Source organism: Nanorana parkeri, unplaced genomic scaffold, assembly GCF_000935625.1.
Source record: "Nanorana parkeri isolate BGI_ZX_2015 unplaced genomic scaffold, ASM93562v1 scaffold680, whole genome shotgun sequence".
Taxonomy (NCBI): Eukaryota; Metazoa; Chordata; class Amphibia; order Anura; family Dicroglossidae; genus Nanorana; species Nanorana parkeri.
Window position 1 is genome coordinate 534,741 of NW_017306948.1, and position 19,596 is coordinate 554,336.

Sequence of the window (19,596 nt, forward strand, 5' to 3'; positions counted from 1 at the left end):
ATTGTAAAATGACCGAGAAACAAGAGATCCTGTATAATCTATAATAAAGTGTTTGTATCATGTTACTCCAGAAGAACTTAAATATGGAATGCATTCTATGCCAGGAAGGTGCAGGGCTGTTGGTGTCTGGTTGGATAACTTTTAGAAGCAATTACATTATTTTTTTTACATTAAAGCATTTATCATTTGTGTTTTAATTACAATATTAATAGTATAATATTGTATTCAGCATTACATTTGGAAAAAAATATGTAACATGAGTTTTAAGCAATTTAGGCCCTTTTCACACAAGCTTGAGTGGGGGATCTGCGCGGTACAGATCGGATTCACCGCTGTGACATCTGTGTCCATCCAGCTTTTTTCCTCCATTACCAGACTCAATGTCGGTCTATGGGGAATCGGATGTAAACCAATGTGTCCGGACGTTTAATGTGTCCGACACGATCAGATTCTTTGAAACTGTTCCATTTTGTGTTTTCTGGACCTTGCCAGGTGTAAACGTATGCCCGTCTGTTTGGACCTGGCTGCACATAGACTAGAATTGGGCGTCCGATCAGGTCCGTCTGAAACACAAATGCAGACCCGATCACACACCTGTGTGAAAAGGGCCATAGAGTAAATATATCACTCCGAAGTAGACGGATCCTACATTTGTGGCCACTGGTGTTTTTCTATAATTGTACGCGCTTTTTACATTTTACTTTTTTTTTTTTTTTTTATCTACTTTCAGAAGATAAAAAGATAAAAAGAAATAGATGCAAATGCAGGCAGTGTGAATAAACCATTAGTGTTTCAGCTACCAAGTCTGACCTAGATTTTAAAACTGGGCCATCTATACTTGCATACATGGCTATCTTACCTTTTTAAAAAATGTTTTCCTAGTTACTGATGTGTGTGTATACGGTTGTATCTTGTGTTCACTCTTTCTTCCTATAGATTCCCTCTCCAGCAAGAGAGCGGGCAAACGGTGGAATGTACCGTTGCACAGTACTTCAAGGATAGACACAAACTAGTACTTCGCTACCCTCATCTTCCATGTTTACAGGTCGGGCAGGAGCAGAAACACACATACCTCCCTCTCGAGGCAAGCATCTCAGAACTCATGTCTGTCTCTTATTTGTCCTGTGATAGTCTGCAACAAGTTGAAAGGGGCACAGGTGACATTGGTGGTAACCAGGGAATTATACACGGATGATGCACTGAGAATCGTACTCATGTAAGAAACCATTGCTCATTGTGATCGATGGGGAAGGTGGTTAATTCACCTGGTGGCCACCTCCTTAAAAACCGCAAGTTGTCTTTCTGTGTTTGTAATCTCGTGGGGGTTTTTTAACTGGAGCCTTTGGACGCAAATGATAGGGATATACAAAGTAAAACTATGCTATTGACACACTGGGGGTAATTTATCAATCCTGGAGCAGAACAATCTGGTGCAGTTGCCTACGACAACCAATCAGCTTCTCTCCTCAGTTTGTTCAGTTAAGGTTTGAAAAGGAAAGGTAGATGCTGATTGGTTGCCGTGCACAGCTGCTCCAGATTTTGTCTGGTCCAGTTTTGATTAATTTCCCTCGTGTTTTGAAAACCTACCGGCACCTAATTGGAATAGTGGTGACATTAATTTCCCCAGTTTGGTGAAGGTGTTTGGGGACATATTGGGCAATCCATCATGGGCCTGTAATCATAAAGAGGTTAAGAACCCCGGGTCTGTGTACTTGTGGGGCTGCAAAACTTGTAATCTAATTTTCTTAATCCGTTTTTGCTTGCGGAAACTGACCTTTTTCAGTAGGTCAAGGTTCACATCTAGGCGTTTTGTCGCAGCTGATTCAGCTCGACAAAACGCTCCACCCCAGAAATCCCTTTTTTTTTTGGCCCCGTTCACACCTGTGAGTTTTGTCGCAAGCAGAAATGTGCCTGTCGCTCAAAATAGTACATGAGCTACTTTGTGGCATATTTCAGCTAGTTTTGTCCCATTTACTCAATAGACGCGTGTTTCTGTTTTTTTTTTTTTTTGCTCGCGGTTTGCCCATTGACATGAATGTTTACCAAATCTGCTTGTAAACCTCGTGCAAACTGCTCAAAGGAGACGCACGCATAATGCGCCTAATAGCTGACGCCTAGGTGTGAATCCAGCCTTAAGGCTAGGGACTGGTAGGGTGGCCTCTTAATCATGTGCTCATTGATTTATTGTCACCCTGATCACGAGACTATCCTACTTGCACCCTTTTTGTTGCTAGGTGGCCAGAAGCAGACTGTGACAACGCGGTCAATGCTGTGGATGCTGATAAACCCCACTCAGCACCACACAGCGATGCTGGCCAAATGCATATATGTGGCAGCACCAAATACTGTGCTTCCACATATATACATACGGCTGATGGGAAAGGGTTTAATGGACTTGAAACCTTGAATTGGTTGCAAGTTATCCATGATTTGATCCAGTCTTGTTAATGAGCGTTTGGTTTTTTTTTTGTTCTCCAGAACTTGCACTCTAGAGCATCTAAATTGAGTCATTCTCAAGCCATTACACTTCCAAATAAAATGTGATGACTTAATACAAACCTAAATCCATTGTGCAAAGTACACCCATCTGTTTAAAATGCTGTGATGTTTGTTTGTTTTTTCTTTTATAAAGGATATTATTTTAATGCATTGCTTTTGTTCTCTCGTTAGGTATGCAATATAGTGGCAGGACAAAGGTGCATAAAGAAACTGACAGACAATCAAACCTCCACTATGATAAGAGCCACTGCCCGCTCAGCTCCAGACCGCCAAGAAGAGATCAGTAAATTGGTAAGAGGTTTATAATCGCTTTGCCAGAGCTACTTCTCTCCTGAGAGCGTTACCATAGGCACATAAACATAGCGCAATCCCACGGGAAGACTCGCAGATGAAATTCTGCCAATGCTTGTTAGTTGCACAGCGTTACTGTAGTCTTTTTACTGAGGAAGCAGAAATCGCACAACAGTAAATGTTTTAAAATAGCGTATCTTAAATATGCTGGTGGTCATTTTTAGCTCAAGCCAGTTGCGTTGGCTCTTATGGCATAAAAGAGGGTGCAGCCTATAACTTGAAGCAGTAACTAGTGACATTGCTTGCCCACAAGTTACACTTTGTTTTTGGCTGCTTCTGGAATTTCATGTCGGAATACATGCTTGCATCCAAAGTAGTTGAGTTAACGGTTTCGATTGTAGTACTATGGGCTCCCATTAAAACAATATGTTCTACAGCTTTTAATTATGAGTGCATCTGCATGTACAGTCTCTTAGTACCCCTGCAAAGTTTCTCAAATACCCGTTGAGCCTGCCAGTGTATTCCACTTAATGCAGCTTCTTGTGATGGAGGTGGCAAAGATGCTGCACTGCTTGAATTCAGAGCAGCATTGTCACTCATGTAGGGGGTGTCTGCTTGCACTACAGTGGGATCACATGATAATGAGGGGGTGGCAGTTATCTGCATGATCCTTGCTGATTCACAGGCCTGTAGCTTGTCAGTGAGCACCTGGTCCTGCCCACTGCTTTTTTGATTTACAGCACTACCTCTGTTGCTGAGATCCTACCACTCTTTTCAGCAGTTGTGCTTCTTAATCCAATTATATTCTAGTAGATTAATTTTCTTATGGACAAATTTGCATTGGTGTATATGACTGCATGGCAGCAGTAAGCATAGTAGAGCAAAAGCTCATTTTAGGTAAGAAGAATGATGTGTATGGACTATGTACAGTGTATGGTACAGCGTAATCAGATTCTGTTTCATAACTTTATATAGTTATTTAGTATGCAGCATGTCACAAATTGATGAACTAAGTCAGGGGTGTGCAACGGTGGCCCTCCAGCTGGCCTTTAACTACAAATCCCAACCTGCCTCTGGAAGTCAGCCTTGCAATGCCTCATAGAACGTGTAGTTCCACAACAGCTGGAGGGACAGAGTTGCTCACCCCTGGGCTAAGTGCTTGTCATGGGACAAGACAAATGGCGGCAAGGTTAGGCTGGTGACCAAAGAGTTGTTTCTTGATGAAGTGACCCTACATTATCCTCAATCCTGTGAAATGAACAACTGCCCACCAGACCAGATGCTGAAGGGTGCTTGTTTGTACCTTTTTTAAATCTAGCCAAAGCTTCTTGACTGCACCCAGGTACTCTACAAGCCTTGCCGCATCCTTCTGACTTGGACGTTTCTTTCTTCTCTGCCCCTCTGTTGTAGTAATTTTTATAATCCTTGTTTCCTTTTTACAGATGCGCAGTGCAAGTTTTAATACTGATCCGTTTGTACGGGAATTTGGTATTATGGTAAAAGATGACATGACAGATGTAACCGGAAGAGTCCTACAACCTCCTTCAATCCTATACGGAGGCAGGGTATGGGAAGAGCCAAATGCTCCCTTGGTAGACATCTCAATGGTTCTTGATCTTTATTCTGTGATGTGCGCTGCTTGTCTTGGCATGGCTTTGCTTCATACAGTGACTCAATATGCTTGTGCTGGTCTGTCGAATGTCTGCTCGTTTGTATTGGTTTGTTTGTGTTTTTTGTTTTAACTGTTAGTTTTGGAACATCACTTAAGCTGTGGCAGTTTTTTTCATTGTGGACATTTAACATGATCACACCGAAAATAATCTGTTCATGCTTTTGCAGGAGATTTGAGTGAATACTCATTAATAGCCCAGTGCATGTCTGGGCAAAATGAAAAATACATTTATTTAATATCTGCTCTATATGCGCCTTTCCCTATGATTTATGACTTTAAAAACGCTGCACGTACAGAAAAATACCTGCTGATTTGCCAGAAATCCAGTGTGCTTTGCGCTGACGGCCCTGTGCCTTTTCTGCACCAAAATCCTAAGTAGTATTGGCTCTGCCCAAGTAATCTCTGCTGTACTACAGAATACCATAACATAGGTGGAGGTGTTCTGTAGTTTGAGCATGAGAGCTCAGGGCCAACACTGCTTGGATCAGAGTAGCACAAGCAGCATTTTCATCTTAAACCGGCAATTACCTCAGTGGATTTCTAACAGATAAACGGGTATTTACTTGTAGCCATTTTTAAGAGACAAGACGTAGGGAAATGTGCATGTATTGCAGCGATGTCAATGTTTTCAGGGCAATGCGACAGGCTCACTTAATTGCCTTCCTGATCTACGTTCATACTTGTCTTTGCTTCCCTACCCTGCTCCTCTATTGAGGTGCCAGGAGCAAAGACAAGTACTTTTTCTCTCATATCACTGCCATATGGGGGGCATGGAGAGAGTCCCCAGCCCTGTGTAATGACGTAGCTTTCACAGTACTTCTTGTCTTCACTCCTGGTGGCTGAATGTATTAGCAGGGTAGCAAAGGGATGGAAGGTATACAGTTGGGTGGCAATTGAGTTAACCTGTTGATTTTTGCCCTGCCCAGGCAAAGCAGGGATTTGCTCTAAAGTGGAGAACATCACCCAGCACTCTGATAATTTTTGCTGCTGTAGTAGATTGCGAGAGTGTGCTAGTATGGAAGGTCAGTCATGCAAGTCTGTCTTCCTGTGCAAGGGGTCCTACAGAATTCAATTTGATGCAAAAATAATTTCATCATTGGGCAATTGAATTTCAAAACTGGACCATTAATGTGACTCTAAACACAGGACTTAAACCTTAAAAATACATCCAAGTACCTTAACTATTAACAACAATCTATCTTATTTGTGTATCACTCGGCTGTAGATCCTCAAATCATCTCTGAATTGGTGCTGACACTGTCCTTCCTTCTGGAGGGCAGCTACTTTTGTTCCCCATGGTCCCTGTGTGTGTTGTAAAGTAGTCACCTCTCCAAGCTCAGTCCCGGGATGGACTACAATCTCATGCTTAGTTTACGGATTTGTATGATAGTGGTCCATGCCGGGATTGAGCTTGGAGCGGTGACTACTTTACAACACACACTGGGACCATGGGGAACAAAAGTAGCCCCCCTCCAGAAGGAAGGACAGTGTCGGCACCAATTCAGAGATGATTGGAGGATCTACAGCCGAGTGATACACAAATAAAGATACATTTTTGTTAATAGTTAAGGTACTTGAATCTTAAAAATACATTCAACTCCTGAGTTTAGTGTCACTTTAAATTTCTCACTGCTAAAAAGCATACATGTAACCACAGCTTAAAGTGTGTTCTGGTAGAACTGATAACTGCTCTGATGTAGAAGTAAGCCAGATTGAGAGAATAGAATCTGTGACCCTTAAAGATTTAAACATTTTATTATGTAATATTATAGTAAAGATGGCGACTGAAAACATTTTATCCCAGATAATGGAGTCTCAAAACATTTCCTAATGTACTGAGATGCAGAATTATGTAAGGAAGTGTAACTTATGAACTGCAAGTAGCACAGTCAGTGTTTTTATGCTTTTTTTTTTTTTAAGTCCTCAAACCACTAAGAGGTGCCTGCTGTCTATCTGGTGTCTAACCCACTTTGCCAATCTAGTTTAGATTAATTTTCAGTATTTTGTAGACTGGGCTCAGTAACACGTTTTTGTGATACTTGGCATCCTTCCAAGCTTCATATCTGATTAGCACTTTATACAGTAACCATCATGGGAATTCTTACTCTTTATGGTGCTTTAATCACCCTTGAGTACAAATAAATATCAGTGTTAAGAAATAGGAAAGAAGCAGCTGAAGCTTGATCCCCATTTGTGTTCCTGGCTGAACAAAACTTGGTCTTGGCACCTCCAACAGTTTTATTACACAGTATCATTTGTCTGGTCTGTTGAAGCTGAATGTCAGGATTGATGATGAACCCATGCATAGACCTCTTAATTGTTCAATGTTAAAATAAGCTTCCTATGATGCCAGACAGCCAGCTGTGTATTTTCAGGTTGTTTGGTGATGGGTACATTCTACTTCACATCATTGGCAGAGAAGTGGGTGACAAGCAATACAGCACATACTTTGGCATGTCTGAGAGGTCACCAGGTTCACCAGTATAAAGCTGTTAGTTGGCCCTTAAAGAGATATTTTATCTTGCATTACCACCTTTTTAAGATGCCCTTTTTATCCAAAGAAATGCTGGACTTCAGCTTTAGAGAATAATTCCAGTAAGAAGTAAATTGCTCTGGCGGTGGAATGTTTGGCGTCCCCACATCTAATACACTGTATTGGATCTGATTGCTCAGGGTCATTAGACTGCCAGAGCAGGGGGGATAGTCTGCGGGCCAGATGGGTCCAAATACATATAACTAGCATTTCTAGTGGCCTCATCTGTACACAGGTTATTTTCTAAATCTTCAAGTAGAAGAAACAATTTATTGGAAGAGAAACATTTTGTGTATTCAAGTTAATGAGTTGATCCAATTATTTTTGTTGAGAGGGTAGCATTAAAATGCTGCAAGTTAAGCCGATGTTTACAAATATTCTAAAAGAAAAACAAAAATTAGGTCTTGGAGATAAAGAACTATGGGGTCAGTGCTTTTCCCCATAGTTCTCCTAAGGGTCATGGGAAGACACCAACTAGCGTTCTCCCGTGACGCAGCTCGCAGTATACTGAGACCGCCGCAGCTGGGACGACATTACTGTTGAGATGTACCCAGCTGTGTGATTGACAGCTGGCTTTGCCCATCTAGAGGCAGAGCCAGCTGTTCCCTCCCCCGTCCGTTCCGACACTCAGCGCTGGATGATTGGGGAGGGGGGGAATCCCTGCAGGGAGCCGTGGGTGACGGGTCACCGCTCTCTGCAGGGAGATGATCGAGAAGTGAGCGAGCGCCGGTATGTGTTCGCTCACTTCCCAATCTATTGAGCCGATGTGTGACAGTTTCATTGTCACACGTCGACTCCCAACTATGAGGTTGAGTGAAAATCACTCACCTCATAGTTCTCCTTTTTAATGGAGCTTTAATGGAGCTTATTTTGATTCATCTGTTGCCCTAAGAATTTAAAGTTCTGACAGATTCACTATGTTACATGCACTTTAAAACAAAGTGCACGTATGCTTCTCCCCCCACCCGACCTAACCCCTTCAAGGTGTAGATTTACCTTGATCCAACAGCTGCAGCCCCCGTTTGTTTACATCCAGCATTGCCAATCTGCACCGTCCTGATCACATCTATGGAGCTGTGTCCTGAGGCTAAGTGAGACAATCAATCCCATAGAAGTTTATGGGGTTGTAATATACAAGAGCAGACAGAATAGTGAAGACTTGTGGCACTGGATGTAAACACCCTGAATGCCACAGCCATTAGATCGAAGTAAGTATACATCTGTGGAAGGATGGAGGTGATGCATTAGGTTAGGTCAGGGGAAAGGGGTAAATGGGATATGTGCACTTTTTTTTAAGTAACCATGACAACTCGGTAACCTCTCAACCTTTAGACATTTTAGAAAGTTTTGTTTCCTAGTTTACACATATTTTGTTTTGTGTGTTTTGGCTGAGAAATGGGGTTGGGAATGGGAGCTTGGCTGTGCTTTGGTTGTGGTTCAATTTTGTCTTATCGAAGCAAATCAGGACTTGTATTTCTTTTCAGAATAAGGCCATTGCCACCCCTGTCCAGGGTGTGTGGGATATGAGGAATAAACAGTTCCACACTGGCATTGAAATTAAAGTGTGGGCGATAGCTTGCTTTGCTCCTCAGCGGCAATGTACGGAACTTCACCTCAAGTAAGTCTTTGTTGTACTCGATGTGCCTTATGAAGGTTAAAGCTCAACTCCGTGCTCACACTCTCATTGGTAGGTTTTTTTTTTTTAATTCATTTCCTGAAGTCTTTGGGATGGTCATGTGACACCACATGGTCCCAGGCATCTTCTGGCATTGGGTGATCCTCATTGAGCCCCTGTTGACACCATTGTGTTCCATGAATGTGCCCTAAATGTGGGAAAAGCCACATAATTTGCTAAACGTTCACAAAACACACATGTAACACTCTTGCGGTTCCATTACTTGTTAGACACCCCAGATGCAGCTGGGAAAACACATGGAGCCCCTTAAAATCAATGGGAATGTGCGCCAAATATGGGAAACAAACATCCGCGAGACACTTTCATGCAGCTGTATGGTGTGAATGAGGCCTGATGCAGAGAGCAGTGGCCAGGTGATGTCAGCACTGTGCTCCGCACAAGTAGGGATGCACAGATACTTTTCGAGTACCAGTGCAGATACTTGTCATTTGCATGAGAACTATTAGGGTTGCAGCGGTTGCAGCTGGGACCTGGCTCTGGCGCTCCACCACTGTCCTGAAATCATTAGTCTGCATTGTTTTAGAAAAACTGTCACATGACAATAAACAAAAATGTATCAGTACTCGTACTTGTAAGTACTCTGCAAGTACCAGTACTCGTACTCGCAAAACTGGTATCTGTGCATCCCTTTATTTATAAAAACAAAATCGTACATTAAAACAGAGATGTACAAATCCCAGGAGCTCCGTGTGCTCCTTACAAATGACAGCTGCCTCCTAATTTTTGAATTTTTCTCTAGCCTAGTCTTGGAGCTCAAAAGTATCTGTACTTTACCGAGTACTGTACTTGGTATCTGTACAACCCTACGCACAAGTATGCTAAATGAAGAGCTCCATGGTGGCACAAGATAGGAACATGATGCCCTTCACTTGCAGTACATGCCCAGTCTTCCAGGATGAGTGACGCTAATGGTCATTCAGCCCGGAAGACTGAGGACGTCTTGGGACAGAGAAGGGGTACTCCAAGGGACTGTTCCCGGTTGAAGGTAACTATTGTAACCTGAGCTGTTTTATTTATTTTAACACTGCCTGGAGCACTGTTTTTAACAAATAAATCTCTAGCCTGCAGATGGCCTTTAAGAATCCTTCCTGTTAATTTTAGCCTGACTTCCCAGTTGCTATTCTGGTAATATTCTGCTAGGTGTACAGTTGTCCTTTTCTGTGTACCACTTTTCTTAGCCAGTTTCTCTTTCTTTAGAACTTTCACTGAACAGTTGCGGAAGATCTCTCGCGATGCAGGAATGCCCATTCAGGGGCAGCCATGTTTTTGCAAATATGCTCAAGGAGCAGACAGTGTGGAGCCCATGTTCAGGCATCTGAAGAACACCTATACTGGCCTACAGCTGATTGTTGTAATTCTCCCCGGAAAGACCCCTGTGTATGGTAAGTCCCATGATTCCATGATTTCCTCCCCACTTGGTCTTCCTCTGCTGTAGGAAATCCCATTCAATGTATTTTATATACAAGACTTGCATATCCTAGTTAAAGGTTTAATTCACCCAACGTGATATTTCATTGGTGCAGTGTGGACTGCTGAACCACACTTTGGGTTCATATCGTTTGGGGTTAAGTACCAAGGTTTGGCTGACATACTGCTCAGCCCATGTGAAGGGACCTTAGGAGGTAAATGCATGACCACACATCCAATACTACCTTTCTTCCTGGTTGTTATATACAACCAGATTTTATATCTGTTAATATTTTGGATTATCTTTCTTTTTCTGTGACTATTTGACAATTTAATGGGAATAACTTAATTATGTATTTTAGCGGAGGTAAAACGTGTGGGAGACACTGTGCTGGGCATGGCGACGCAGTGTGTGCAGATGAAAAATGTACAGAGAACTACACCGCAGACTCTGTCTAACCTCTGCCTGAAGATTAATGTCAAGTTAGGAGGCGTCAATAACATTTTGTTACCCCAGGGCAGGTAAGATGAGGCCCGGTGAAAAGTAATTGTTATATGTCCAACTTCATTATGACTTGTGGTTTATACTTTATATACAGGTACATGAGTAGCACATTTGGAAGTATCTTTAGTAAGGGTGTATGCATTTGTGAGTGGCAGATCAATGAGCATACTTTATCTTGCACGTGTAAATCATTCTGTAAATGTTTTCAGTCGGTAAACCTAAAGATAAACGGGCACTTTAATTTCAATTTATACCTCTAGCTACAAAGGATGAAAATTAACTTTGTGGGCATCAAATGGTTTTGCAAATTTAGTTATTACTGTGAAAAAATTTTGTTGACATCACTGTGCTGTGCATAGCCTGAGCAGAGCTGTGGAAGGGGCCCAACAGGTTGCTTGCAGAGAACAAAAGAAGAGAGCAGAAGACAAGACCAGTCACCCTGCACAAGGAGAGAGCAGAAGACAAGACCAGTCACCCTGCACAAGGAGAGAGCAGAAGACAAGACCAGTCACCCTGCACAAGGGGAGAGAGAGCGAGAGCAGCAGTGAGCGGTCTTTATTACAGGAGGGGGTGGAGACACGACCAGTCACCCTGCACAAGGAGAGAGCAGTAATGACCGGTCTTTATTACAGAAGGCTCCAAGTTTCTCACTGGATGACTGCACAAAGTGCACAAAGATTCAAGAATAATGCACATGACTTCTATTCAGACATTATTTGCTTACCCTGAAGTGCAGTTTTATAGTACATGTAAAGCCACCAGATTTGTCTCCAGGAGAAATAGAAAGACTCTGCAATGAGGGCACAAACATCAACCCGCTTTATCCAAAAATAGAAAATAAATGTCTTTAGATACACTATGGTACAATTTAAGTACTTCCGAGCCACATACTTGCCTGTATCAGCTCCTCTGAGTTGTTTTCTGTGTAGCCTGCTCCTTGCCGTTCAGTCCTGTATGCATCAGTGCCCATTAGGATAACTTAACTGGCAATCCGTTTACCCTTTAAATCTGCATTGATCAGTGTCCTTGTTTCAGTGGCAACTATAAAATGTGCCTTCCTTCTCAGGCCCCCGGTCTTCCAGCAGCCGGTTATATTCCTCGGAGCGGATGTTACTCATCCTCCTGCAGGGGATGGAAAAAAGCCATCGATTGCAGCAGTAAGTTATTGCACATTTACACATTACTCATAATGCTAAAATCTGTCTTTTCTATTTATATAATCAGTCACAGGCTCACACCAGTCCATGTTACATGTTCGTCTCATTGTACCAAATGTCACAGAATAACCAAAGAAAGCACACATCAGGAGAGATGCATGTTGAGGTGTCTGTTTCACAAATTTACTTCTGAGCTTCTCCCCCGAAACCTAACCCCTACTTTTTTTTATTTTTTTTTTGGTTTCCAGTAGTTAGAGATATTCCAATACATCACTTCCCTTGTGATCTAGATGTGCGTTGTATTAGGCAAACTTTAGATGGAATAACAGCTTCTTCTCAATTTTATAATTGAGCTTGTCGTAGAACTTACATTTTGCTTTAGTCAACTTCCAAGAAGTTCCCAAGTACAAAAGTCCCCTGTCTACACCCATCTTCTGATTATTCCCTTTTATATTCGGCTTTACCTACTGTGGCCTGTTTCCTGACACTCCAACCATTGCATTATTCATGTATACTGTATGGCAGAAAGTTTGTGGATACCTGACCATAACACCTCCTGAGCTGGTTGATACCCCATTCCAAACCTATAGGCATTAATGTGGAGTTGTGCCCTGTTTGTGGACACCTTACCATCACACCTGTATGACCTTGTTGGACATCTTATTCCATACCCCTTTCCCTCCTTTTGTTGAAGCTGTAACAGCCTCCATTCTTAGAAGGCTTTTCACAAGATTTTCTGGGATTTTGTGCCCATTTGCCCAAATGAGCATTTGGGTACCAATGTTGGATGAGGTAACCTGGATAGCAGTTGGTAATCAAATTTGTGCCAAAGGTGTTCAATAAGCCTGAGGTTAGTGTTCCGTGCAGGCCATTCGTGTTCATCCACACAAAGCTGGTCAAAGCAGATCTTTATGGAGCTGGCTTTGTGTACAGAGGCACAGTCATGCTGTAAAAGGAAAGAGCCTTCACCAGACTGTTGCCACAAGGTCGGAAGAGCACAGTTGTCTACAATGTCTTTGTATGCTGTGGCATTAACAGTACCCTTCACTTGCGATGCTCGGGTATCCACAAACCTTTGCTCATGTAGTGCACGTCAGTCCTGTTAAGATAATCACTTGTTAGTGTGGTTTCAAGTTCCTACAAGGAGAGAGCAGAAGACAAGACCAGTCACCCTGCACAAGGGGAGAGAGAGCGAGAGCAGCAGTGAGCGGTCTTTATTACAGGAGGGGGTGGAGACACGACCAGTCACCCTGCACAAGGAGAGAGCAGTAATGACCGGTCTTTATTACAGAAGGCTCCAAGTTTCTCACTGGATGACTGCACAAAGTGCACAAAGATTCAAGAATAATGCACATGACTTCTATTCAGACATTATTTGCTTACCCTGAAGTGCAGTTTTATAGTACATGTAAAGCCACCAGATTTGTCTCCAGGAGAAATAGAAAGACTCTGCAATGAGGGCACAAACATCAACCCGCTTTATCCAAAAATAGAAAATAAATGTCTTTAGATACACTATGGTACAATTTAAGTACTTCCGAGCCACATACTTGCCTGTATCAGCTCCTCTGAGTTGTTTTCTGTGTAGCCTGCTCCTTGCCGTTCAGTCCTGTATGCATCAGTGCCCATTAGGATAACTTAACTGGCAATCCGTTTACCCTTTAAATCTGCATTGATCAGTGTCCTTGTTTCAGTGGCAACTATAAAATGTGCCTTCCTTCTCAGGCCCCCGGTCTTCCAGCAGCCGGTTATATTCCTCGGAGCGGATGTTACTCATCCTCCTGCAGGGGATGGAAAAAAGCCATCGATTGCAGCAGTAAGTTATTGCACATTTACACATTACTCATAATGCTAAAATCTGTCTTTTCTATTTATATAATCAGTCACAGGCTCACACCAGTCCATGTTACATGTTCGTCTCATTGTACCAAATGTCACAGAATAACCAAAGAAAGCACACATCAGGAGAGATGCATGTTGAGGTGTCTGTTTCACAAATTTACTTCTGAGCTTCTCCCCCGAAACCTAACCCCTACTTTTTTTTATTTTTTTTTTGGTTTCCAGTAGTTAGAGATATTCCAATACATCACTTCCCTTGTGATCTAGATGTGCGTTGTATTAGGCAAACTTTAGATGGAATAACAGCTTCTTCTCAATTTTATAATTGAGCTTGTCGTAGAACTTACATTTTGCTTTAGTCAACTTCCAAGAAGTTCCCAAGTACAAAAGTCCCCTGTCTACACCCATCTTCTGATTATTCCCTTTTATATTCGGCTTTACCTACTGTGGCCTGTTTCCTGACACTCCAACCATTGCATTATTCATGTATACTGTATGGCAGAAAGTTTGTGGATACCTGACCATAACACCTCCTGAGCTGGTTGATACCCCATTCCAAACCTATAGGCATTAATGTGGAGTTGTGCCCTGTTTGTGGACACCTTACCATCACACCTGTATGACCTTGTTGGACATCTTATTCCATACCCCTTTCCCTCCTTTTGTTGAAGCTGTAACAGCCTCCATTCTTAGAAGGCTTTTCACAAGATTTTCTGGGATTTTGTGCCCATTTGCCCAAATGAGCATTTGGGTACCAATGTTGGATGAGGTAACCTGGATAGCAGTTGGTAATCAAATTTGTGCCAAAGGTGTTCAATAAGCCTGAGGTTAGTGTTCCGTGCAGGCCATTCGTGTTCATCCACACAAAGCTGGTCAAAGCAGATCTTTATGGAGCTGGCTTTGTGTACAGAGGCACAGTCATGCTGTAAAAGGAAAGAGCCTTCACCAGACTGTTGCCACAAGGTCGGAAGAGCACAGTTGTCTACAATGTCTTTGTATGCTGTGGCATTAACAGTACCCTTCACTTGCGATGCTCGGGTATCCACAAACCTTTGCTCATGTAGTGCACGTCAGTCCTGTTAAGATAATCACTTGTTAGTGTGGTTTCAAGTTCCTAATTTTTTTTTTTTTTTCTTGTAGGTTGTAGGTAGCATGGACGCACACCCCAACCGCTATTGTGCCACTGTAAGGGTGCAGCAGCACAGACAGGAGATCATCCAAGATTTGGCTGCCATGGTCCGAGAACTGCTTATCCAGTTTTACAAGTCAACACGTTTCAAGCCCACACGGATCATCTTCTACAGGGATGGGGTTTCTGAAGGACAGTTCCAGCAGGTAGGATGTCCAAACTGGGTAGATTACTGGATAGAAAAGAGATCAGAGTACCTATTTAGATACTACAAGGCGACGCATCTCACCAGAGTCTTACATTGGCACCTTCACACTGACACTAAACTTTGGGCGTCAATGGAGAATGATACCTTAGACACCACTCACCTCACTGGTATGGCTCAGACCCGCATTGTGGCCGACTACGATACGCATGCACCCAATCATAGGGACCACCCTGGAGATTTTCTCCTCTGCCAGACGTCGGGAAGCCATTACTTCCCTACATAGCCCGATGGAACCACTGATGTATAACCAGGATTTTCCTCCAGGTGTCACAAGAGAATTCATCTCCCATTGGTCCCAAGATCCTCCCCTACGAGCACATCTTTTTTTCAGATCCCGGACATTCACACCTAAGACCGACCTAGCAGACCTCGCCAAACAAGGATCGTTACCCTGGTGGGTCTACTTTCAAATCAGATATTTCCTAACGAACCCCATACGTAGAACCTCCGCCTCTAGAGACCTTACCCCGTTTGAAAGGCTCTGCCTCGGCAAACGCCAGACCAGACACCTAATCTCTTGGCTTTATGCTTTACTCCAAAACGACCTTCCATCACACGGTTCTCACCCATGCACTAAATGGGACCGAAACCTCCACATCACGATCCCAGAGGATGACTGGATGGACATCTGTTCAACGGTGCCCAAATGTGCATTTAATAGCAGAATGCAGGAAACTAATTACAAACTCCTAGTCTCTTGGTACAGGACTCCCCACTTGATACACCGCATATACCCAACCGTGTCCCCACTGTGCTGGAGGTGCAACACAGATGATGGTACCCTCACACACATCTTCTGGTCCTGCCCCCAGATACAACCGTTCTGGAGGAGGGTATACGAAGCAATACGCAAGATCACTGGAGCCACACTCCCATTCTCGCCCTCGCATTCCCTACTACATTGGGAACCTGGTCGGCCAAAAGGCGCGTTTAAGTCATTACACAGACACCTCATTAACGCTGCACGCACAATCATCCCCCGCCACTGCGACAGACCGAAGTACCCACGATTTGCGAATGTCTGGCACAGGTTGGTCACGTATATGAAATGGAGGAGTTGTTGGCCACCAAGCAAGACAAACTAGACCACTTTAGGTTGATGTGGGCTTGCTGGACCTATTTCACCACGGTAACTGACTTGACCGCCCTTTACTGAGCCACCTTCAGGTCTCGTAGGTACCAATCCTACACCGCCTCACCCATACTCTTGTCTCATACTCCTAACCAACCCCTCCCCCACACATACCCCCTGACTCACCGTCACCCTTTATGCACAACTCTCTATGCCAAATAGACCTTCAACACTAGATTTCCCAACTCTACGGACGAAAGATAACTGGATTACAACTATGAATGCATAGCATCCACTAAGATGATATGTTATCTAATTAGAATGGCTGACTCATTAGCTGCCTCGGATTGACTAGAGGTAGCTGTAAGAACGGGAAACTTTATTGAAACTCCAATGAGATCAATGAGAAGTCTCGGTAACATGAGACCACCGAAGGCACTTAAACCCTACCCCCTCCCCTATATACCTGTACCCCCTACCTTTTGTTTGTTTCCCCTTTTTTCTTTTCTTCTCCCATTGGTCACCCCCCTGTTATCACCTGAGATTTTGAAGCTTTATGTACCTGATACCTCAAACGGCCCGTTTGTGGGTTGTAAGCATCTGTCTGTACCCCCTATTGTTCCTATGTAAATCTCAATAAAAATGTATTTGAAACAAAAAAAGAAAAGAGATCAGAGTAATATGGTCGAAACCAACATCACTGTAATCTGATTTATTTTTGTCTTGATTTGTACTTGTATGAAACAGGTGTTACATCATGAGCTATTGGCAATTAGGGAAGCCTGTATCAAGTTGGAAAAGGATTATCAGCCCGGCATTACCTTTATCGTTGTACAGAAAAGACATCACACGCGACTTTTCTGCACGGACAGAAATGAGCGGGTAAGGCCAAAGACTTGGAAATGTTAATTACTCTTGTCACGTCTGTGATATGGAGTTGTTTGGAAGATAAATGTTAATATATCCTCCTTGTTTTTCTCTTGTCAGGTGGGGAAAAGTGGAAATATTCCAGCTGGTACGACAGTGGACACAAAAATCACCCACCCGTCGGAGTTTGATTTTTACCTGTGCAGCCATGCTGGTATTCAGGTATGTTTACATTTTTGCTGTACGATAGTAAAAAAAACGTTTTACATAACCATTATGCATGATATTGCCAAAAGTATTGGGGCATAAGTTTATAATTGAGCATACAAGGATGAGATCGTTTTTTTTTTCTAAAGAGCTCAGTTATTGACAACTGGCCATTATAGGATGCATTTTTTAGCATTGTAGTTGTCAATTTCCTGCCCTGCTAGAACTAATTCCCAGTTTGCTTAAATTTCCTCGGGTCCCTTAAAAATGTGTACTTCTGTCACAGCCATGGTTCCGCTATTTGTTTACATCTAGCACTGCAAATCTTCACTGTCCTGGCCACGCCTGTGCATTACAGACCCGTAGACTTCGGGGAGTTAAGTTAGGTCAGAGAAAGGGGATAAAAAGGATAAGTGCACTTATCCTTTAAAGTCTAACAGTTCTTTTTATTTAAAATCAGTCTATTACAGAAAGTAATATGCTTCCTCTGCTTTGATATCCTTCTATACCTTCTGGCGCTACTACTCTTCCACTGGTATGCAGTCTAGCTGAAAAAAAATGTTCAACGCTGGCGTTGCTGCCTTGTGCTCTACTATCCCACAATTTCTTGTGCCACTCAGAAGTCCCCCTGCCCACCAACCAATCACTGCTCATCTGACAGCTTATTAATGAGACTACATGCCCACCTTTTCATTGTTCCAAAAAAACAAAGTAGAAGTGTGCAAGTACGGAACAGCATGAATAGGTTATCATAGGATCTACAGTACTTTTCACTCCTGCCAGCCTGATGTAATGGAAGTCTCCATAGCTGCTGTTTGTGGTGCATGCGAATTACAGACCAGGGAAAAGGGTGGCTATTATTATTACTACATAGTATTTATATAGCATATATAACAGTTTGCGCAGCGCTTTACAATATAAGGAAGACATTACAATCACAATTCAAGACAAGATTGTAAGGAGGGCCCTGCCCGTGAGGGCTGACAATCTAAAAGAGGAGAGGGAAATGATACATGAGGAGGTAGCTGTGTGGGGTTGAATTATTCGAGAATGTGAAGGTTCAGTGGTTAGGTTGACGTGGGATAGGCTTCCCTGAAGAGATGAGTCTTTAGGGAACGCCTAAAGGCAGTCAAGGTGGGAGATAGACGGACAGGTTGGGGTAAAGGGTTCCAGAGGATGGGAGAGACTCTAGAGAAGTCCTGGAGGCGAGTATGGGAGTAGTGGACCAGGGAGCTGGAAAGCAGGACGTCAATGGAAGAGCGGAGTGGACGGTTGGGGTGATATTTTGAAACAAGGTCTGAGATATATCCGGGGCAGAGTTGTGGATGGCTTTATATGTGACTGGTAATATTTTGAATTTTATCCTTTGGGCAAGTGGAAGGTTTGGCAGAGGGGGGTTGCAGACACTGAGCGGTTGGTAAGGTGAATGAGTCTGGCAGCTGCATTCATGATAGGCTGAAGGGGGGAGGAGCCTGGGTAGTGGAAGGTCAATAAGGAGGGAGTTGCAATAGTCAAGACGAGTGGATGAGTTTTGCGGTTTCTTTGGTGAGGAAGGGGCGTATTTTAGAGACGTGACTAAATAGAAATGGTAACAAGAATAGAATGAAATGTCAGGAGTCTTCTCGAAAGATCATTTTCAGATTGTTCTGTTACCCTTTAAATTGTTTGTGGCAGAGGCTGCCATTCACGTGTAATTGTTCTCTCATTCAGCGTGGAGGGAGGGAATGCTGGCTATTAAGGATGCAACCGAATGATATGGCTCTGCTGAACGGAGGATGCCGTTACTGTTCAGCTGATTTTTCACACCGCTCAAACAATTTTTTAATCAACTTTTTGTTAAGCTGGGTTGGGTTTGCAGGTCCACCCATGACTCAATTTTCAGCTGAAATTCATGCTGTAGGTCAACCTTTGCTGTACTGTGTGCTTTAAGCACAGAATGGATCGGTAGCTTTTCTTTATATGTACATACTGTGGTTTTACAATAGTTATAATTTCACATTTATTTTACTTTACAGGGAACAAGCAGGCCCTCACATTATCATGTCCTTTGGGATGACAACCGGTTTACTTCTGATGAGCTGCAAATCCTCACTTACCAGCTCTGTCACACTTATGTCCGCTGCACTCGATCTGTGTCTATCCCTGCCCCAGCCTACTACGCACACTTAGTCGCATTTAGAGCCCGGTATCACCTTGTGGATAAAGAGCATGACAGGTATGTTTGTATGTAATGCTGTTGCCATGACGATTAAAATATATTATAGGACTCTGACCTTGTTGGAGCACTGAAGAGTTTGGCGCTATTTGCCTCTTGTGTGTCTCCAGTTTCTGACTCTAGAACAGTGGTGGTCAACCTTGTAAACATAGGAGTTATCAAGTGCAGCCCCTGGTGTGTGCAGGGGGCACGATAGCTTAGATTTTGTGCATTTCAAAACATTACACTGTAATGCACCC

General features: G+C 43.1%; 1 protein-coding gene across 1 annotated transcript in view; it reads left to right on the forward strand.

The window, feature by feature from the left end:
• AGO2 (argonaute 2, RISC catalytic component) overlaps positions 1–19,596 on the forward strand; it is a 61,627-nt gene that overhangs the window by 39,977 nt on the left and 2,054 nt on the right. Inside the window, exons 8-18 of the mRNA XM_018563609.1 lie at positions 937–1,084; positions 2,671–2,790; positions 4,233–4,355; positions 8,480–8,613; positions 9,889–10,073; positions 10,461–10,620; positions 11,670–11,760; positions 14,740–14,934; positions 16,816–16,950; positions 17,056–17,157; positions 19,158–19,357. Coding sequence (XP_018419111.1) covers positions 937–1,084; positions 2,671–2,790; positions 4,233–4,355; positions 8,480–8,613; positions 9,889–10,073; positions 10,461–10,620; positions 11,670–11,760; positions 14,740–14,934; positions 16,816–16,950; positions 17,056–17,157; positions 19,158–19,357 — 1,593 coding nt within the window. The remainder of the gene's footprint in view (positions 1–936; positions 1,085–2,670; positions 2,791–4,232; positions 4,356–8,479; positions 8,614–9,888; positions 10,074–10,460; positions 10,621–11,669; positions 11,761–14,739; positions 14,935–16,815; positions 16,951–17,055; positions 17,158–19,157; positions 19,358–19,596) is intronic.